This window comes from Carcharhinus amblyrhynchos, chromosome 5, assembly GCF_965287045.1.
Source record: "Carcharhinus amblyrhynchos chromosome 5, sCarAmb.v2.hapA, whole genome shotgun sequence".
NCBI classification, from domain to species: domain Eukaryota; kingdom Metazoa; phylum Chordata; class Chondrichthyes; order Carcharhiniformes; family Carcharhinidae; genus Carcharhinus; species Carcharhinus amblyrhynchos.
In genome coordinates, this window is record NC_137328.1 from 54,351,316 (window position 1) to 54,374,584 (window position 23,269).

The following is a 23,269-nucleotide window of genomic DNA, read 5'->3' on the forward strand; positions in this document are numbered from 1 at the left end:
GGGGTACAAAATTGGTGGAAGTAATCAGAATGGAGAGGAGGATGACAGCCCACTTTTGCAAAGCAAATGTCAAACAGGGTTTGAATCTGGGACCTAACTGTCTAGGAACAAGCCTTAGTTACCCTTTTCTAATATATTGGATAGTGGACCTCTGGCACAAAATGAGCAAATGTGCCCTCTTCTGCCAAGCTGGAAGCTTAAGCTCTCATGTTCATAGAATCATAGAATAGAATCGTAAAATACCTACAGTGCAAAAGGAGGACATTCGGCCCATCGAGTCTGCACCAACCACAGTCCCACCCAGGCCCTATTCCCGTAACTCTGCTAATCTCCCTGACACCGGGATCAATTTTGCATGGCCAATCAACCTAATCCGCAATCTTTGAACTGTGGGAGGAAACAGGAGCACCTGGAGGAAACCCACGCAGACGTGGGGAGAATGTGAAAACTCCACACAGATAGTGACCCGAGGACAGAACTGAAACCGGATCCCTAGAGCTGTGAGGCAGCAGTGCTAACCACTGTGCCACCATGTCACACCTGATATGTTGTGCCTGAAAAATATGTGCCACTGAATTACTCAGTTTTTAGTTTCTCAAAGTGTTAAAAGTAACAAGTAACTTTCAAAATGCAAAAAGTAATTGGTTTTTTAAAAAGATTAATATTTCATAAGCAAGTTGTTTATTAAAAATACTTCATGTTATAATACTACGCTAAAAAGCAAGTAGGTAACTGTGTAGATAATGTCGCAATGTTAAAATTACATGCTTCCCATCAGATCAAAAAGGTCAGAAAATGGAAGAAATTCCCACCATTAAATTTCACTGTACATCACTATTTTATTGTCAATGCACATGAAACTACCACATAACGCTGTTCCCTTTTAAACTGTGGATAAACCACGTCAATATGAATAGAAGTTGACCAAAATTGAAAAATCTATACAAAAAGGAAGTACAAATGTCTTGTATGGTAAATGATATGCATGGTCCTCAAGAGGAGAGAAATGGGGAGGTAGAAGATTCTTATGTAAAGGTTTTAACAAATATTGGTCTACTTACAACAGGAAACCCTTTCCTGAAAAAGGCACTAGCATTTGGTTGTCGACATTACATATCAAATTTAATATTGTCAATAGCAAACAAATATTTGCCTTTTCCCCACCATTATAGAAAATTGAGAGAGTATATGGGTTGAGATGGTGAAAAACATGTTATAAAAAGTTCACATTCCTGCAGACAGCTTCTTTTGAACTTACTTCCACAAATGACATTACAAAGAGATGAAGATATTCCTTACAAATCGGATAACTTGCACACGGCAGCTTTGTAAAGTGTAACTGCATAAGTGGCAAATCTGCTTCAATTTAAGATCGCAACTATTTGTTTTTTTTGTTAAAAACTTCTGTCTCTTACAGAAAGCAGTAAATAATCCATTGAAACAGTAAGTACCAAGGAATCGTGGTCTAGAGTGTGGAAGTAAAAATGTTACGTGTATAACAGTACATTTTGCTATTGTCTCCTTGTTGAAGGAAGCAGGTTACACAGTTATCTTGAGTACTATCTGTACACAATGAATGCATTTTATTAAGTCAGGGATTCAGTTAAAATTGCACTCTCACCAGCTTCACAGTACTTGTATTTTTTTTATCTTGAAACTACTGAGCTGATTGAATTATAAGATGTTCCCCCATTGCAACTGGATATGTAGGTTTCATGTCCATTGGCATCTAAATTAACTTTGAAAACAGCTGAGGCCTTTAAAAGAAAGTCTGCAGCATCCCGACGGCCCAGTCCTCTTAGTTTTGACATTAAAAGGCCCACAGAGTTCTCTGGTGAGGCTGCCCACTCAGTCAATACAGCACCAGTTGGACTTGTAGAAAGTTTCCCTTCTTTTAAAGTTCCATTTTGAGCATTGAGTTTTGCAACAAGATCATCAAGTCCTAAGTTTGTAGCCAAAAGGCACCAGTCTTTGCCCATGGGATCCGGCGGGTCCAGTAGGCGGCTAAGTTTCCTTCTTGCAAGAAGATTCAGTTCGGATACTGGAATATCCATTCCTAGGTGACCCTGGGAATAGACATCGAGGCAACCAAAGCACAGAATGCTACTAAAATTCTCTTTGTAGCCCCCTATGGTATTGGTGAGTGAAGTCTCTTTTTGAGCTTGGGCTCTGAAGAAGTCTCTAGGCTGATAAACCATAACAAGTTCACTGTGCTCCCTAAGCTGCTGGGGGCTCAAGTAATGCTTGACGGTTAGGATTCCAGGCAAAGTAGTCGCCAATAGATTATCAATAACACTACAAATGGAATCCAGAAACATGAAACATCTTATTTTTTCGGTTTCTGATCCTCTCACTTGTACCTCCACACCCTGCCCATGGTTGACCAGCAACACCAAGACTTCCGTTCCTTTGTTGGATATTTTTGACCCATTGGTCCATAACCTTACATCTAGCTCTCCTTCGGAGTTCTGCTGATGTATCCATCTGCAGAGGTTTACCTGCACTTTGTGGAAAATGCCACAAGGATATGGGGTATGGTGTTCAACAGGCACAAAGCGGACCCCACCATAAACCATCATTTCATCATCTTCATCAGTCCAGGATCTGTGTAGACCATCCACTTTAATTAAAGCAGGAATATCTACCATTGATCCACTCGTTAAGTCCCGAGCACAGATGTCCATTGCATCTAGAATTTGCAACAGCTCCTCCACATCCTTCTCGGATACCAGGCGCAGGATGTCATCTATTGTGTACCGACCCCTGTAGTGGTGCAAAGCCTTTTGATTCTCGTTGGACAAAAGTCTTCCGAGTACATTGGTGCAAAGCCACCGAGGGTCCAGGAGCACCACGTCTTGGATAGTTTCACTTTGTAAAATATTGATCTGTGTGGCAAAGGACATTGAGGGGAGATTATAAATGGATTGGAAATAATTACTCGTAGCTTCAGTAATAAATCATTTCAATTATTTGGGTGTAACACTTATTTTCAGTTTAAATCTGTTACCAAGGAGCAAGGATGTATCTCAACCAAAATCAATTGACTGGAAGAATGTACAATTTCAAATATGTTAAGACAAGGTGATTTTACTTGTGTTACTATTGACATTGTACATAACTATTCACTTAAATTACATAACACTGATTATACTTAAAACGTAATTAATTGGATACAAACAACTGTGGGATACTCTGATGATGCAAAAAACATTTTCTGAATGCAAAGTAATTCTTCATATTTTCTAAACTTACCCACTTTACTATTTTGATTTAAACATAGTTTAATTAGCTTTCCCCAGAGATTCAATTGAACAAAGTCAGCATCAAACAACCATAAAGAGCTGAAGGTCCTGAGTTCCAGCACTAATACAAAGTGATGATTTGTCCTCAGCATCCCTTGGGCTACAAAGACAGCAAGACAAAATTCCTGCTGGAAAATGACCTTTATGTAAACAGTAAGGAAACAATCAGACTGGTACAGGATTGGGATTACATTCCACTGCCCCCCCGCATCCCCAGAGCTCAGTCAGATCCCAACTTCCCCTACTGTGACTTGCATATGAAGCATATTTAATTTAAGATAATGAAAGGTACCAAAGAGGAGTCAACATGCTTAGGTTCTGAGGGGGAAAAAGTGAAGGAAAAATTGAATAATTGATGCTTTCAACAAACAAGTGGTACCCACTCATATGCCAAGATGAAGCTTGCTTTTTTTTTTAAATACATGGCCTGTTCAGAATAGTGTATAGAAGAAAAATCCATGAAAGAGAGAGAGACACACACAATTGGTCATAAATGTTGAGGGGAACTATTCAGTATCAAGTGTGGTGAAAGGCCAGTCTGCCTTCTCACTTGGGCAAAACTGTTTTTGAATGGTAATTCTTGGGCTGAGGAATTGGTGGGACCTCCCTCTTGTTACGGGAGGTCATTTCTAATGGCACCTCTGTTCCTTCTCCCTAATCCAATAATGTATAGCTATGCATTCATCCAGTGTTCAGTTTGCTTTTTCATAATAAAGGTAAGGAGACAGACCTCCACAAACTATCAGTGCCAGTATGAGGGTTGAACCTGCACCCTTGGCATTATTCAGTACCCTGGCATCCAGCCAACTGAGCTAACTGACACCCATATTTGGAGCTTACCACCATAATAATCTCCAGATCATCGGTCATCGGCAAGTTGTTGTCTGAATACCTTGCAATGCATCTGTAAATTCAAGACAGCTGCATTCCTTCAAAGAGAAACTCTGTTCTTGTGGTTTGTGTTTTAGTTCAAGCTTGCAAACTACACCCTTCAATTTAATTTTGTTCCAAATATCAACATGCAACAGGAAGAGAGATATATAACCAAGGGCATTTGTTACAAAACTGTATCAGTATTGCAAGAAGTGGGAGTTGTTTTTGCAATACATTATGCAATTATATACGCAAGTCATCAAACGCACAGCTGAATTTGATCAAAAGGCACTGGTCTCACTGAGACATTCAGGCGATAAACTGTAAAACTGAAATCCTGGTGGTTTGTAACAAATCATCTGAATTCTTTAAAAATTACATTTTCTTTAGTGTAGATTTTGTTTGGGCTCACAGGTGTTGAGTTTAGTAATCAAAAGGCAGGATACTCTATACAGTAGACACCAGAGTAAAAAAACTGCTGACCAATGTATTTCACTGAAAAAGCAAATTGAATACTGCAACTTCATCAGGAAATAAAGAGACAATTACATTTTAAGAAAGGGAAGAACTTACTTTTATACAGTCTTTTTTTGCTTCAGTCTGTGAAACACTTAGAAAATATAGTCACTGTTATAATATTGAAAAATGCAGTACAAATTTGCACATGTGAAGGTGTCACCCGCAAATAATGTTTTTGTTAGTATTGATTTACCCAAAAAGAAATAAACATTTTCCACAATATCAGGAGAAATTTCTTTGAAAATTTACATCCAGTTGAGAGGGTAAACTGCACCTTATGGTTTAATGTCTCATCTGAAAGTGACACCACTTGGTGGCTGCAGAGATAGTAGACATATTGATTATAATCTCCTAAAAGTCCTTAGGTTCTGGAAGAGTTCCAATGGATTGGAAAATAGCAAACATAACACTTTTACTCAAGAAAGGAGGGAATCAGAAAACAGAATACTGTAGGCCAGTTAGGGCAACTTTTGTCACAGGGAAATTGCAAGAAACCATTATTAAGGTGGTTATAAATGGGATGTTTAGGATCAGATAGAGTCAAAATGGTTTCTTGAAAGCAAGATAGTGTTTAACCAACTTACAGTTCTTTGAGGAACTAACAAGCATGGTGGTTAAAGAAGAAATTGCAGATATGACATACTTGGATAGCTAAAAAGCATTCGAGAAGGTGCCACATCAAAGGTTACCACACAAAGAAAGAACTCAAGGTGTATAATGGTAACATATTAGCATGGGTAAAAGATTGATTAGCTACCGGAAAACAGAGAGCAAGGTTGGCAAGTTGTAACTTATGCAGGCCACTGGGATCAGTGCTGGAGCCTCAACTATTTATAATCTATATCAATAACTTAGACGAAGGAACTGAACACATGGTAGTTAAATTTGCTGGGACATCAAGCTAGCAGGTTTAATGGGTGGGCAAAAACTTGGCAGTTGGAGTATGATATGGGAAAATGTGAACTTGTGTATTTTACCAGGCAGGTAGAATAGGGAAGTGGTTTAGTATTTAGAGGGAGAGAGACTGCAGAATTTGGTGGTACAGAGAGATCTGGATGTCTTATTATAATGAATCAAAAAGTTAGTATGCAGGCAGAGCAGATGATGAGGAAGGTAATGGCATGCTAGCTCTATTGTAAGGGGAATGGAATATTAAAATCGGAATTACTACTATTCTATTCCAGCTGTACGGAGCCTTGGAAAGAATGCACGAGTAAACAATTTTGGTTTCCTTATTTGAAAAAGGATATAATTGCGTTAGAAACTTTTCAAAGAACGTCCAATCAACCCATCCCTGGTATGAAGTATTTATCTTAGGAAGGAAGATTGAATAGGTCTTTATCCTTTGAAGTTTAGCACAATGAGAGGTGATCTTATTGAAACACTTAAGATCACGAGGGGATGTGTTAGAGTGGACACCAGGAAAATGCTTCCACTTGTGAGAGACGAGAACAAGAGGACACAGTTTAAAAATAAGAAGTCTCCCTTCTTAGATGGAGATGACGAGAATTTTTTTCTCCCAGTTATTATTCTGTGGAAAAGGGATGGATAGGGTAGAGGTACACATAAAATTGTAGTAAGATATTGGCTGCGATTCTCAAGGCCTGTTTGCCATGAACACTAAATCCACTATGGCTGCAAACTCTCACTAGAGAACCATAACAGGATTTGCGGCAGCAAAATTTAAGATCCTCCCTGCGACACCACCCCCCACCCCTTCCCCGGCCAGCAATGGAATCAGTTTCATGCCCAGACAGGACTATTGAGTGCTGGGAGTGGGCATGTGTGGAGCGGGCATGCGTGGAGCTTGGGTTGGGGGATGCTTCCCTTGTCTGCCCGAGGTCCCGATGTCCTCTTGACTGGGGACACGTTAATTACATTGAGATTGAGCCTTGCCACCAGAATAATAGTACAAAGGAAGACCCCCTACTTATCATTTGACAGAAAATCTGGAATGAAACTTGGCTGTGTTTCTGTGGAGAAACATGCCAGTTTTCAGTCAGAACCTGACACTGACAGTTTTTAGGAAAATTCCACTCAAAGTTAGACAACGATTAAATTATGAAATTAAAATATTATTCAAGCAGATTCTTCATCAGAAATCATAATTCTCATTTCAACACAAATGTGTTTTCTTTATTGCTACATGACAGTACAGTAAGGTCGACAATGTTATAAACAACATACAGCCTTTCAGAAAGAATGTTCAACATTAGATAGCAATCAATATTATCACATCTTTCTCCTTCACTAGCCCTGCTGTCCTGACTTGAGATCAATAGATATCACGTCCAGTGATTCCTACTTAGATTGTGTGTGGTGACAGGATTGGACTCAATTATAATATTCCCTAGAGTCATACGCTGCAATACTCAGGCTCATACAAGAAGAATGGGCAAAGAGCATGTGCTTCATAGCATGAATCACATGTCTTCAGATGAAGGAGAAAATACCTTCCAGCAACTGAGCTATGACGATATATGGGCCATTCCTGAAATTTTATATCTTGCCTGCAAACGCACACATGCAGTCAAAAGTTTTATATGGAAATATTATTTATCAGGCTTATGTAATTGCCACAGCACTGAAACCACCTAAATCAAAATCGTAAAATACACCATTTGTGACTGTCAATTGCCGCTATCTTTCTCTTACTGTCAACCACACCATCCTCGTCCAACATCTTTCTACCAATGTCCTAATCGGTGAATCTACCCTCACTAGATTTCACTTTTACCTATCAAATCGTAGACACAGCAATGGCCTCTCCTCCTGCCTCCTTAGTGTTCGAGTTCTCTAAGGATTAGGGTAACAAGTTAAAAAGGATACAGACAGACTAAAAGAGTACGTCAATGGAGTTCAATGTGGGGAATTGTTAAGTTATCCACTTTGAATCCAAGAAAAACAAGTCAAAACATGTTCTTAATGGTGAGATTTTAGGAGCTCTGGAGCAGCAAAGGGATCTAGGTGTCCGTGTATAGAAATCTCTAGTGGCTAGTGTAGAGGTATTAGAAGCAAATCAAAAGAAGTGTATCATAAGAGATATAATGCTTCAGTAGTAGAGCCTTGGTCATATCCCATCTGGAGTACTGCATTCAGCTCTGGACACCACAGCTCAGAAAAGATGTACTGACCCAGGAAACATCACAGTGCAGATACATAAAATGTTGCCAGGACTTTTATGAGAAGAGGTTGCTTTCACTTGGTTTGTACTCTCGAGTTTCAAAGGTTATTGGTGATGTTGCCAGAAACTTCAATTCATTGAACTCTGGTGCCAGGATCCTTTCCCGCACCAAATCCCATCCTTCACATTTGCTCAATGATTAAAGATGTCTTCCTAACATCTCAAATTTTAAAATTTTTATCATATTCTTCAATTCCAATTATGATCCCACCCTTCCCAATCTGTTACCTCCTCCTGCTCCACAACGCTCTGATGACTCTGCATTCCTTCAACTCTGGTCTTGTTTATACCTCAGTCCCTTTGCCCCATCAGTTACAGCTGTGCTTTCAGCCATCTAGAACCTAAGCTCTGAAATGACCTCTCTTGCTTCACAGAATCCCAACAGTACTGAAGGACACCATTTGGCCCATTGAGCCTGCACCAACAACAGCCTCTATTCCTATAACCAGGCTCTATTCCCATAACCCCAAACATTCAACCTGCTAGTCCCCCTGACACTAGGTCAATTTAGCACGGCCAACCCACTTAACCCGCACATCTTTGGACTGTGGGAGAAAACTGGAACACCCGGAGAAAACCCACATAGACATGGGGAGAAAGTGCAAACTCCGCACAGTGACCCAAGGCTGGAATCGAACCTGGGTTCCTGGCGCCGTGAGGCAGCAGTGCTAACCACTGTGTCACCATGCCTTTCTATTGCCTCATTTTTTCCCTACTCCAATGGTCTCAAAAGTTACCTTTTTGACTACATCCTTACTCATATTTCCTTCTTGGTTTTGATTTTTTTTTCTGAACACATTGAGTGGATTAAGAAATTTTTCTACATTAAAAATGCTGTACAGACTCAAGTTATTGGTTGAATTATAAATAAGGAGTGACTGATCAGTTCCTTATTGTGCTTCAGATTAACAAAAAGAAATATTGAACGTAAAGTTTTAGAGTTGCATTTGAGACCTGTAACTTACCTTTTTATTTTAGTTGGTGCAATCACATCTGGCTACATCTATTGGTGACCTGTTATGATCCAACATGTGCTGAGTGTTTCATTTTTGTGGTTCTATGTGCTTAATACAGGCCATACAAAAGTTATGATGCATATAAAACTAAATGTTGTAACATTCTTTGGTGCAATCTCAGACTCATCTCTTCATTCTGAAGTACGTAGAATTGTCATTTAAATTCTAGTGAGGTAGCTTCTACTGGCAGCATGTTGTGCATGCATCAAGCGACACTGTGTTATAAGAACGCACAAGTAAAACCACCGCCTACACAGGCACATTGTTCAGAATAAGCAGATGGCAGTTTACAAGATGTAAATGATCACATTTTATTTACATTGGGTCTGGGATCTCCAAACTTCTCAGTAACCAGTGCAAACCAGCAATGTACTACTGCTAATGCTCTTCAATAATCAACTCAAAACACTTACTTTCAATCTGTGAAATCCATGTTAAAATTCACTTACAATAATCCACAATTACAATTTTCTTGTAAAACTAACTTTGTAAGACTAGGTATGGTATGGAAAAATATTTTGTGATACATCAAAATATATCAGTTACAATCCAAAGAATAACAAACTCTTGGGTTAGTCACTAACCCAGCTAGCCCTGTTGGTGTTCATTGTCCACAAAAGGTAAACAGTTCTAACCGTGCTTACCTACCCTGCTCCCATATCTCAAAGTTCTGCTTTTGTTATTTACAGCAGTAACATTGCAAGACTAATGGATTGCGAACTGTTGTTTGTGGTTAGCTGAGATTGACTAAAGATGCAGTTAATAATTAACTTCAGAATTTTTGCAGCACCACTTTTCTTTTGAATTAGTCAGCATGCTGACACTCCCATTATTCCAATGCAGAAAAGAGCACAAGACAGTAGATCAGTCTCAAGGCAATGACACATTCATTTCTCAGGATACTGGGATATTTGGACCAGGTTTTATGAAATCAAAGTGACACAAAGCCCAGATTTTTGCACAAGAGCATTTTCAGCAATCCAAACTGTAAATGTAGCTGTCTAGCACACTCAGTTCACTGTCTGGTAAGCTCCTTGTATCTTGATCCAAGAGGTTGTGTTTCATAATTTGATGGTAGTGAATGGGAAGCACTGTGACCATCTCGCACCTCCCTCCCGCCACCACTGAGTCCACAAATACATCAACTGAATGGCAATTTTTTGCTTTAAATTTGCTTTGATGCAAATCTGAAGTATGGCACTCATCTAAAGTGCTCCTGAGCAGCCATCCACCCTACACCAATAATGGAATTAGTCAACTTACTTCCAGCTAGAGTATACAATGAATCTCACTATTCTGTAGCCCAAGGGCAGTTCATGTTTAATTGTTTGAGTGATTCCTGCATTTTAAATTGTTCAAACAATCTATTGACTATAAACACATATTGTTGCCAGGTCAGTAATGGTGTTTTGAAAATGGCAGAAATGCAGCAAAACCACAATTATCATCTCAGCCCTGAAAATTAATCTCCAACTGTTGTTAACAAAGGATAATAGTAGGACCAACCAAAGACTAGGAAAATTATGTGGTGCAAACAACCATAGCCACATGGGAATACAATAATGGAGACTTGATTCCATAAAGGGCAGGAGTAGATGAGAGGTTAGCACTGCTGCTTCACAGTGCCAGGGACCAGGGTTCCATTCCTGGCTTGGGTCACTGTCTGTGTGGAGTTTGCACATTCTCCCTGTGTCTGTGCGGGTTTCCTCTTGCAAAATCTCACTAACTGTCCTGGCCGGAGACAATACACATCTCTTTCACTTGTGCTTAACCCTCTCTCCACTCACACTGTCTGTATCTTTAAGACTTGATTACCTGTAAAGACTCGCATTCCAACTATCATCTTGTAAATTGAGTTTGTATCTATATATGCCCTGTTTGTGAACACAACTCCCATTCACCTGATGAAGGGGCAGTGCTCTGCAAATCTGTGGCTTATGCCATCAAATAAACCTGTTGGACTTTAACCTGGTGTTGCGAGACTTCTTACTGGGTTTCCTCCTGCAGTCTGAAAGATGCGCTGGTCAGCTGCATTGGTCCGAACAGGTTCTGGACTGTGGTGACTACGGGAATTTCACAGCAACTTCATTGCAGTGTTAATGTAAGACTTACCTGTGACTAACAAGTAAACTTTATTTAAGCATTCTTGGATAGAGTATATTCAGGAAAAAAGAACGGAGAAGAAAAGAAAATAGGAGAGGTGGAAGTATTGATTAATAATATCATAGCAATAGAGAGTGGATGACTTGGAGAGGTCAAGGACAAAATATATTTGGTTAGAGTTAAGAAACAATGAAGGTGCCATTACACTGTTGGATGTATTCTAAAGTCTGCAGAATATTGGGAATGAAAAGGTCCGAGATTACATACCAACCAACTCAAGAACAGCTTATTTCATGCTGCCATCGGCCTTCTGAATGGACTTACCTCGCACTAAATTGATCTTTCTCTACACCCTAGCTATGACTGTAACACTACATTCTGCACTCCTTTGCTTCTCTCTGGGCAGTATGCTTTGACTATATAGTGTGAAAGAGACAATACTTTTCATTGTATAAGAACATAAGAAATAGGAGCAGGAGTAGGCCATCTAGCCCTTCGAGCCTGCCCCGCCATTCAATAAGATCATGGCTGATCTGTCGTGTCTCAGTTCCACATTCCCGCCCTCTCCCCATAACCCTTAATCCCCTCTCTTATCAAAAACCCATCGACCCGCGTCTTAAAAATATTTAGCGAGGTAGCCTCCACCACTTCAACGGGCAGAGAATTCCAGAGATTCACCACCCTTTGAGTGAAGAAGTTCCTCCTCAACTCCGTTCTAAACCGCCCCCCCTTTATCTTGAGGCTGTGCCCCCTAGTCCTACTATCCTTTCTGAGCAGGAAGAGTCTCTCCACCTCTATCCTATCCATCCCATTCATCATCTTATACGTCTCAATGAGATCTCCCCTCATTCTTCTAAACTCCAACGAGTACAAGCCTAGTTTATTCAGCCTCTCCTCATAGCTCAACCCCCTCAACTCCGGTATCAGCCTAGTAAACCTCCTCTGCACTCCCTCCAAGGCCAAAATATCCTTGCGTAAGTACGGCACCCAAAACTGCACACAGTACTCCAGCTGCGGCCTCACCAATGCCCTATACAACCGCAGCAAGACCTCCCTATTTTTATATTCAATCCCCCTCACTATGAAGGCCAGCATCCCATTCGCCTTCCTGACCACCTGCTGCACCTGCAAGCTGGGTTTTTGCGACTCATGCACAAGGACCCCAAGGTCCCTCTGCACCGTCGCCTGCTGCAGTTTTTCGCCACGTAAGTAATAATCCTTCCTACCATTATTCCTACCAAAGTGGACCACCTCGCACTTGCCAACATTAAATTCCATTTGCCATTTCCTGGCCCATTCGCCCAGCCTATCTAGATCCTTCTGTAGACTCTCCACACCCTCCGCACAATTTGCCTTTCCTCCAATCTTGGTGTCATCAGCAAATTTCGACACCCTACACTCGGTTCCCTCCTCCAGATCATCTATATAAATGGTAAATAGCTGAGGCCCCAGCACTGACCCCTGAGGCACTCCACTAGTCACCATCCGCCAATCCGAATAGCACCCATTGACCCCCACTCTCTGCCTCCTATTTGACAACCAATCCTCTATCCACGCTAACACCCTACCCCCAACTCCATGTCCCCTGACCTTCTGCAATAACCTCCTGTGAGGTACCTTGTCAAACGCCTTCTGAAAATCCAGAAAGACCACATCCACCGGCTCTCCTCTATCCACCGCCCTGGACACATCCTCATAGAACTCCAGTAAATTTGTCAGACACGACTTCCCTTTAACGAAACCGTGCTGCGTCTGCTCTATCAAGCAATTCCTCTCAAGATGCCTCGCTATTTCCTCCTTGATGACGGATTCTAACATTTTACCTACAACAGATGTTAAACTAACCGGCCTATAATTCCCTGCCTTTTGCCTGGCACCCTTCTTAAACAACGGCGTAACATTAGCCGTTTTCCAATCTTCCGGCACTTCCCCGGAATCCAGCGACGTCTGGAAAATAACCACCAAGGCATCCACTATCACCTCCGCCATTTCTTTCAGAACCCTCGGATGCATTCCATCCGGTCCTGGGGACTTGTCCACAATCAGTCCCTCCAGTCTGTCGAGCACCGCCTCTCTAGTAACAGTAATGTCATTAAGACCCTCCAGTCCTACCACCTTTCCATCTCTAACACCCGACAAATTATTCACGTCCTCCTCCGTGAAGACAGAAACAAAAAAGTTATTCAGGACCTCAGCCATATCCCCATCCCCTACCACTAAGTTCCCCTTCTCATCCTCTAAGGGACCAACGTTCACCCTAGCCAGCCTCTTCCTTTTTATATATTTATAAAAATGCTAATACGTGTGACAATAATAAATCAAATCAAAATGGTGGAGAAAATTTAGAGAGAGGAAAAAGAACCAAAAAGAGTAACGATTATGAGAAACTTCAATTAGGCTAATATGGACCGAATAGTAACATTGTCAAGGGCACAGAGGGGAAAATATTTCTGAGGCATGTTCAGAGACCTTTATTGATCAGTATGTTTCCAACCAATGAGGAAAAAGGCATTGTTGGATTGGATTCTGTGGAACAAGGGAGGTCTAGTGGATCAAGTGTCAGGAGGGGAACATTTTTGTGATCATCATTTGAGGAGGCAGAATTCAAGTGCAGTTGGATTTGTCTCCAGTAAATTGGAATCAAAGGTTGGCAATACCGTAATGGAATAAGAGGCTGCCCTCAAAGAGATGGTTTGAGTACAGGCAAGGGACATTCCCAAGAGGGTAAAAGATACAGCAACAATGCCAAAGATCCCTAGACGGCAAGAGAGATAGAGGCTGTAATTTTACTGGAATCGGGGCGTCTACGGCTTGCAGAATGGAATTCCCTGCTGGCCTTGGGCGGGATTTTATGACCAATGAATAGGATGAAGGTGGTAAGAAATGTGCATGACAGATGTCAGGATAATGGCTCAAGTGAAACACAGGCTGAAAATAGACAGTTTAGAAGGGAAGTGAAAAAAAAAGAAATTTGAAAGGCAAAGAGACAGTACGAGAAGATGCTGCAAGTTAACGTGAAAAGGAATCTAAATGTCTTCTATTGGCATATGAAAAGCAACAGGATAAAAAGTAGGACTGGGGCTGATTAGGGACTCAAAAAGGGATGTACACATGGAGGCAGAGGCTAATGTGTTAAAGTGAGTATATTGTGTTTGTCTTTACCAAGGAAGAACATGCTGCCAACGTCACAGTCAAGCAGCACGTAGCTAAGGCATTAGATGGGCTAACATCAATAAAGAGGATCTAGCCAATTTCATAAGATTGTTTCTACTTATGGTTGATAAGTCACCAGGATCAGGTAGGAATGCATCCAACAAAGCTGAAGGAAGGAACGAACGAAGGGTGGGTAGAAATTGTGGTGGTACTGGCCAGTCACAATTTTTCAATCCTCATTAGATGTCAGGATGGTGCCAAAGGATTGCAGTATTGCAAATGTCACATGCTGTTTGAAAAATGAGTTTAACCTTGAGATTGGGAAAGATTTTAGAAGCAATAAACTGATAGCCACTTAGACAAGTGTGGATTAATTAAGGAAAGCTAGCACTTTGTTAAAGGCAAATTGTTAAACACAATTAAAATGGCAACATGAACCAATTTCCTACACTTAATTTTACAAGCAATATAAATAATAAAGACGGTGCAGTAGGAGTCATTTACAATCACAATGTAATTACTATAGTGAGAAATAAGCCAATTATCAACATGGAGAAACAACCATAAAGGTAGTTGTTTCTAGACTTAACTCCTTATAACTAACTAAACCACTTACCTCTCCCATACTGTGCAATTGTTGAGCCACTTCCCTCAAGTCCTCTTCACTCACCAAGGGATTAATCTGGTCCTGAACATCATAAACAAATTGTTGCCATGACATAAACTGGTTGGGTCCATTTTGCTTTCTCCAGGAAGGAAGCGTCGAGATGATTTTCTCACAGAGGAATGTCATGGGTAGACAAGCCTAAGAGAGTTCAGGACATACATATGTTGTTTGGTTATTAGTTTACAGGATAATAGAAACATATTAGCTGATTTTGCAAACTACATTGTATTAACTATATTAAGATTATGACTTCTATAAAGCCAATTAAGCTAGATGTTAATAATAATGTCTCTTAAATTGCGTTTTCCCAATTTCACCCTCTTTTGAAGGCAATGGGGCACTATCACATAGGCACTTTTGGACACTTCCTGAAGCCAAGTTATCACATACTTCATAAGCCACTGAATTTATCTATTTTTCAATAGGAGCACTGTATTTGAATTTAATCCAGTCCTCACATGTCAACTCAAGAGTTTTCTAAACAGAACCAACAAAACATTCAAGAACTAGAAGCTAGCCTGAATTTCCCTCTTAGGGTTGTTCCTGATTGGTATGGCTCAGGACAGTATCTAATGGTGCATTCAGACAATAAACTACTTGGACAGAATGATGAGATTGTATATTAAAAATGATTTTTGAAAGGAATAAGGCCCCTTATCCCCACCCCTAGTTCTTGCCCCAATAAGGAGTTGATGCATTAGTTTTAAAGGTAGTTTTATTTTTTAAATTAAAATGCTTGAGAAAGTATGTGCTATGTGTAAAGTCCAATAACCTTTTGAGCAAATTAAAAGTACATGAGTATAAATAGATCTCTAGTTGTTGAAGTCACTTAAATAATTGTTTATGCACAAGAGCTTGTGGGTAGATTTAGCTGGTCTCTCCCAGAGTTACCGCAGGACAGTACCGAGTTGGACTCAGTGCCCTTGGGTTAGAGAATGGAAGCATCACCTAAGCTTCTTGAGTACTGCCAGTCACACAGACCAGGGGGGTCAAGCTGTGATGTCTGTATGGGACATGACATACCTGGGCTAAGGAAATGCAGGGTGGGAGAAATCAAACAAGGCTCAATCTATTAACATTAGCAAGTTATCCCTGCTGGAAAACTGCATAAATCAGGATCATGCCAGAACACGATCAGTTTGATCTCCGACGTCTCCAACAGCTTTCTGGCACACGGGGGTGAATTTTCCCACTCTGTCCACCAGTGGAATCTTAGCAGGCGAGGAGCAGACCATGGAAAGATCCATTGAGTCCACGTGGGGATTTTCTGGTTTTGGGGGGGGTGTGCGCTCAGAAAATTCCACCCACTGTCTGGGCACTGAGTGACAATGAGGCTAACTATTATGACCACAGAGCACACCCATTTCAGCCCAATCACAACACAGTTAACTCCTGCAGTACTCATGAACAGTGAGCAAGAACCTTGGGTGATGCTTCCATTTTCTAACCCAAGGGTACTGAGTCTAATTGTAATATCCTGTGGTCACACCGGGAGAGAGCAGCTAACTCTATGCACAAGCTCTTGACTACAAACTATTGTCTACATGTTGCATAAGCAGGGCAGATGTGATTCAACTTTCTAAACGTGTTTCCACTGCAAACAGGATTACAACCAGAGAAGGAGCATCCATATCAGCGACTAGGGCAGCCAAAGGGAAGACAAAAGAAAATGAAAAGGTAGAAGGATGGAGATTAGAATGAGATAAATGGAAAGAGATGTGAAAAGAACCAGAAAGCCACAGAAGGAAAAGAAAAACCAGGAGTAAACACCAAATACTATAAAGTAAAATATCACAGTTGAACAAATTCTATATACAAGCAATAACAACACAAAACCTCGCAAGCTGCTTTATTGTTTCAATAATTGGTGTGCCCGCAATTGTGTTCACACAAGAAGAAAAGAAGAAAAACCCACTGTCGGGGAACATGGCAAAAAAAATCCAAAATATACTCTTTGAACGCCACAGAATACTATTGATTTTTAACTCAGGCATTGAACAAATATATTCAGAAGATAAACAAACTAAGGCTGAAAGGTCTGTGAAAATTAGATAAAACAGTGCTGATGTTTGAACACAGCCATTGGAACATAAGAACATAAGAAATAGGAGCAGGAGTAGGCCATCTAGCCCTTCGAGCCTGCTCCCCCATTCAATAAGATCATGGCTGATCTGAAGTGGCTCAGTTCCACTTTCCCGCTTTCTCCCCATAACCCTTAATTCCCTTGTCTGCCAAAAACCTATCTACCCGTGTCTTAAATATACTTAGCGAGGTAGCCTCCATCACTTTAACGGGCAGAGAACTCGAGAGATTCGCCACCCTTTGACTGAAGAAGTTCCTCCTCAACTCCGTTCTAAACTGCCCTCCCCCTTATCTTGAGGCTGTGTCCTCTAGTCCTGCTGTCCTTTCTGAGCAGGAAGAATCTCTCTACCTCTACCCTATCCAACCCTTTCATTATCTTATACGTCTCTATTAGATCCCCCCTCATCCTTCTAAACTCCAACGAGTACTGACCCAGTCTATTTAGTCTCTCTTCATAGTCCAACCCCCTCATCTCCGGTATCAGTCTAGTGAACCTCCTCTGCACTCCCTCCAAGGCCAAAATATCCTTGCTGTTCCTGGTTTACAGCGCAATGTTCATATTCCTGTCATCGCAAACAGGATGCTAAAACGTACAGAAACGTAGGTACTGAGATAAGTCAAGACTGGTTTTGCACTCACATTTGTTGTGATCGCACCAATCTAAACTAGCTTTCACATTGGCAGCAGCAGGACGTGTGAGACGCTGATTCCTGAAGTTCAGATTAGCAATGCCAACAAAAATACCAACAGAAATTGTTGGCATGTTCAGGAAGATGCCTTTGCTGACAGTGCACAGAATCCATTATATGTCACAGACTGCTACAACATTACTGTTTGTGCTTGCTTATCAGATGAAGAAGCTGCTTGGTCCAAGCGAGATTAGTCAGTGTGCGCAGTATAACTTGAGCAATAAGCAACATTTCCCTTCCAGTACCCCTGCGTGGTGTAAGGACTTGTGCCACATAGTGTATTGAAGTAAAGCAAACAGGATAGCTTTGTGAAAAGGAAGAAGACCACTTGGTCCTTCACATCAGTTCTGCCATTCACCAAGATCAGAGCAGATCTTCCACCTTAGCTACATCCCACACATCATTAGTATTCAAAAATCTACTGACCGCTGTCTTGAACATGTTTAAAAGCTAAGGGTGGATTTTATGACCTCACTAGTCCCAAAACCATAAAATCCCACCGGAGATCAACCTGCCCCTCACCCATTCCAATGCTTTTGGCAGACAAAATATTCACAGTTCTCTGGGGTAGAGAATTCCAAACACTGACAACCCTTTGAGGAAGTTTCTCTTCATCTCAATCCCAAACAAACAATGCATCCTCTTAACATCCACCTCGTCAAATCTCTTAAAGAATGTTATATATGTTATGTGTTTTGGTGAGATCATCATTCTAAATGCTAGGTCCAGTCAGCTTGATCTTGATGGGCAATTAAATCCTACATTCCAGGAACTAGTTGAGTGAACATTCAGTGCACTCCCCTGAGGGTAAGTGCACCTTTCCTTTAGCTTTTACAAGAGAAAATTGCATTAAAAAACATTGCGTCCAAGGATAAAATGGTGCACGAGTTTGCAGAAATGTTTTCAATCAATTTCTGAGACTAAGAACATCCCAAAAATCAGGAAGACTTATAAGAACATGTAAATCTGAAATGGTGACATGTGAACTTTATCCCCTGGATATTTTATTACTTCTCTCCCAATCCATTTAATTAGACAGTCCTCATGGCATAGGAGGCTATTTGGCCCATCAACTCGACGTCACTGTCTGTTTAGAGCAACCAGTCAGTCCCACTCTCCAGCTCTATCCCATAGCCCTGCAAGTTGTTTTTTCCCCCTTCTTGGTGCGTATCCAACTTCCTTTTCAAATCACCGATCGTGTTGTCTCTGCCTCCACCATTCCCATAACCAATGAGTTCCTGGTCACTACCATGCGCTGCATAAAAAGGCTTTTCCTCACATCCTCCATTTACCTCTTTTTCAAAACTTAAAAACCTGTGGTCCACATGCATGTCCTTGAAACACCAGCTTGTCCTGGTCGACATTATCTCAACCTGCCACAAACTTGTACACCTCTGATCAAACGTCCCATTAATCTTTTTGATTCCAAGGAGAACAAACTCAGCTTCTTCAACTTAATCTTGTAGCTAAAATTGCTCAGCCCTGGAATTTCCCTGGTAAATCTCCTCTGCACCCTCTCAAAGACCATCAAATCCTTCCTAAAGTGTGGAAAGCAGAACTGGATTCTAGTTGTGGCCTAACTAGAGCTTTATAGCATTCAGCATCATTTCCCTGTCTTTTTACTCAATACCTCTATTTGTTAAGCTTCAGATCGCATATGCTTTGTTAATTATTGCCAATATGTCATGTCACCTTCAAAGATATATGTTCGTATGTCTTTAGAACTGTGCTATTAAGTTTATATTGCCTCTCTCTATTCCTTTTGCCAAAAATATCAAACTTACCTGCATTAAATTCCATCTGCCACTTGTTTATTCATCCTGCTAACCCGTCGCAGTTGATTGATATCAGGTTAAGTAAATGGGCAAAAAATTGCCAAATGGAATATAATGCGAGAAATGTGAAATATTCATTTTGGAGGGGAGAACGAAAGAACAGAGCATTATTTAAATGGCGAAAAACTGCAGAAAGTTGCAATACAAAGGAACTTGGGGGAACTTGTGTGTGGATCGCAGAAAGCTAGCACATAGGAAGGTAAATGGAATGTTGGCTCTTATTTCAAGGGAGTTGGAGTATAAGAGTAGGGAAGTCTTGTTTCAACTGTACAAGGTACTGGTGAGACCACATCTGGAGAAGGGAAGATATTGGGTGGGATTGGACCAAAAACAATTCTAAGTGTCAAATTTGCATAAAAACCAGTAAATCCTGCTGTTTTTTTTCCTGTGGGATTTTCAAAGTAAATCTGCCATGCTCTGTACACTGCAGGAGAGGGCGGCAGCATTGAGTGGACCACTGCGCATGCGGCAATCTGTCACTGCTGAGATTGGCGCATGATTGTGGCCTGCATTGCCGGTCTCCTGATCGCTGACCAGTCCCGCGATCCCTACATCACTGCCCCTCCGACCCTCCCATGGCCTGAATGCTGGCCTCCTGGACCTGTCCTGGCCAGCCTCGTCCACCCCAACCCTTGGCAATCCTGATCTCTTGACCTCCTCCGTACTGCTGACCCAACGCCCCCAGGGCAGGCCAACACCCCCACCCTGATGGACAGCCTCCCTCCATTACTGCCGTGTGCAGGGTGGCAGTGGGACTCCTCCCCACCTGCACTGATCTGATCCTCCAGTGCCCCCCCCCCCCCCGCCAAATAGGTCTGATCTCCTTGGCACTGCCTGACGCTCAGTGGGCAGTGCCATGGTGCACCTTGGGTATTGCCATTTTGCCCCATGGCCAGTGCCAGGAGGCCAGGCTGGAAATGCCCAGGGGCACCCCCCCCCCCTTATTCATGAGCTTCTGGGGATTTCCAGGGATCCCCCTTCATTCCTGCGGGGTCAGGCTGCCAGGTCCCTGTTAGTGGGTAGTGGGGAGCTATCATAAACCCAGCTGGAGTGAAGCCCTCCTTGGGGAGTGGGGGAATGCTAGTGGGCCCAGTCACTTCAGTCCTGGGCCCACTAATTGTATTAAAATCTTCATTTGCACAATTTACACAGCTCTGCAATGATTTCTGATGCAGAGTTGACGATGTCGGAAATCCGGTGGCTGGAGACTCGTTGAGGTTGTGATGCCCAGTGAGAAGCCCGCTAAACAGCCTCTGCTCAAGTCACCCAGCGCGCTGCGCCTCTAAAGCCTGAGCTGGGAGAATCGACCCATTATTTCATTGGAGGCAGTTCAGAGAAGGGTCACCTGGATGATCCCCAGTATGGAGGAACTGTCGTATGAGGAAAAGGTTAAATAGGCTGAGGCTCTATTCATTGGAATTTAGAAAAATGAGAGGTGACCTCATTGAAACATGTCAGGTTCTCAGGGGGTTTGACATGGTAGATGCTGAGGATGTTTCCCCTTATGGGGGAGTCTAGGACCAGATGACATCGTCTCAGATGAGAAGGAATTTCTTCTCTCAGAGGACTGTAAATGTTTGGAACTCCTTGCCATAGTGAAACATGGGGGCAGAGGCCTTCCTGTGTATATTTAAGGCTGAGATAGATTTTTGATCAGTAAAGGAATCAAGGGTCAAGGGGAACAAAGTGAATGCCAGGAATGACGGATCGGTCACGATCTTATTGAATGGCACAGCAGACTCAAGGGGCCAAATGGCCTAATCCTGTTCCTATCTCTTATGGTCTTATCCTCACTATTTGTCACTCCTCCGAGTTTGGTATTGTTTTGAAATTTTGCTCATGCTTCAACATCCAAGTCATCTGTAAACATACAAAAAGCAACGTTCTCCGTTGAGCCTTGGGAAACACCACCGTCTACCATCTGCCAATCAGAAAAACAATCACTTTTAACATGACTGCGTTCTGTCCTTAAGCCTTTTTGTAAGTCCAAACAGGGACTGATCCTCCTATTCCAGGAACCTTAGTTTTGCATTTCTTAAAATTCATTTGGATCGGATTTCCCTCCTCAACCTTCTCCATAACTTCAAAAGAAATTCAATTATAAGTCAAACGTAATCTGCCTTTCACAAATCAGCACTGTCTCTTAATTAATTCAAACTTCTCCAAATGTCTGTTTATTCTTTGGTCAATTATTGTTCCTTAAAACCTAACCTGCCACCGATGTTAAACTGATCAGTCTATAGTTACTAGAGATCTCCTTGCCCCTTTCTTAAAGCATTTTTAGGGGCCTGATTCCATGCCATAAACCTCAATGACTACTACTATTTCCCATTTATACAGTGCACAGTACAGCTTACTTACAGAAAGAATGCAATTCCGTAACTCAAGCAGATGATTTCGCAGCAGCTTCATGTCCTTAGATCCAGACGCACCAGCATCCAGCACAAATAATCTATCAGATATCTGCATATCGTTTCCAAACCTAGGAATGTTACAAAGTCTGGTTAAATATGATAAATGTTTTAAAAAAGCAAAAACAAACTGGCTGTTAGTGAGAAACTCTGGAGGGTAATGCTTGGATTCGAGCAGTCACAATGTTTTGTTCAAGGCCAAATATTATTATTGTCACCAGTCATCACTGAGATTGCTTTGATTGTGCTGGCCTGTTCCAAGCTTTTTCACCATGGCACCGTACCTCCAAAAAAGTGAAACAATTTCTCATTTTTATAATTAGTAGCGGCTCCAGCCATAGTTTATACCTTTACAAACATAACAGTGGAGTTTTCCCTCTGGAAAAATGTGAACAAAAGGGGAACGGTTCTCATTGCCAATTCCAGGGAAATCATCTTCCTGTAGGTCACTACAAAGTAACTTTTGCAGGCCATTCTCCAGTGATTATTATTACAGTTCTCACATCCCACAGCAATTTATATACAATCAAATTACTTTGAATTACAGACACTTATGTAGGCAAATGTAACAGATGCTTTGAGCACAGCAAGATTCCACAAAGAGCAGGTAGATAATTGAATATTTAATTTTTTGTTGATGTTGGTCCAGGGACAAAGGTTGATTTGGACACAAGGAGAGTTGTTGTGAACTCTTCTTCGAACAGTACCTGGGATCAGATGGATTCTTCTGCTTACGCCTTCTCTTATAAATGGCGCCACCAATAACACAGAACTCCCACAGTAGTAATTGGAGTGCTGGCCTGGATTCTGTGCTCAAATCCTGCACTGGGGCTGAAACCTACAAATTTGCCGGTGAAAGTAACTGAACAAATCTGGAAATCGACGGAACACCTAAGGAAAGTGGAATCCTTAAAAGGCCATTCAGACGACTTTGACTACTTACCTACTTTTTATTTCTTTTAGGAGGGTTAGATCTTTGTCATAATCAAACTCCCCTCCAAATGAACGGGGACAATTTACAATATCTGCATGGGTGGCAACAAGAATAACCTGCAAAGGATTTTTCAGCTTTCCGCCAAATGCTATCAAGAAAAGAAATCACTGTCAGAACAAACAAAGCAAACTGATCATTAATTTTATGTTTATTTCAAGTTCATGCATCATGTATACTGTTCTTTCCACACAGATGAGCTATCCACTGGAGCCACAATGCAAGACTTACCAAAGAAACAGCTTTAATTTCCAGTGACAGTACTTCCAAATTTATCATCAAAGAAAGAATTCATATGTAAGAAGTAAATACTCTCGAGGTTTGGATTTTACCATACCAAAATATTGGAACCTTTGAAAATGTTTGCCAGAGCTCAGTGGGATAAAATCAGCAAAAATGTTCAAATCCCAGTAAAATCAATCGTACTGACACCATGAATATGGG

General features: G+C 41.4%; 1 protein-coding gene across 5 annotated transcripts in view; it reads right to left on the reverse strand.

Moving 5' to 3' along the window:
- Positions 1-662: 662 nt before the first annotated feature.
- Positions 663-23,269, reverse strand: part of dapk1 (death-associated protein kinase 1) — a 198,253-nt gene continuing 175,646 nt past the window's right edge. For all 5 annotated transcript variants that reach the window (XM_080188807.1, XM_080188809.1, XM_080188808.1 and 2 more), the window contains exons 23-26: positions 22,778-22,916; positions 21,785-21,905; positions 14,767-14,955; positions 663-2,885 (exon numbers count right to left, since the gene is read on the reverse strand). In XM_080188807.1, the coding sequence (XP_080044933.1) occupies positions 1,647-2,885; positions 14,767-14,955; positions 21,785-21,905; positions 22,778-22,916 (1,688 nt within the window). In that variant the 3' untranslated portion in view covers positions 663-1,646. The remainder of the gene's footprint in view (positions 2,886-14,766; positions 14,956-21,784; positions 21,906-22,777; positions 22,917-23,269) is intronic.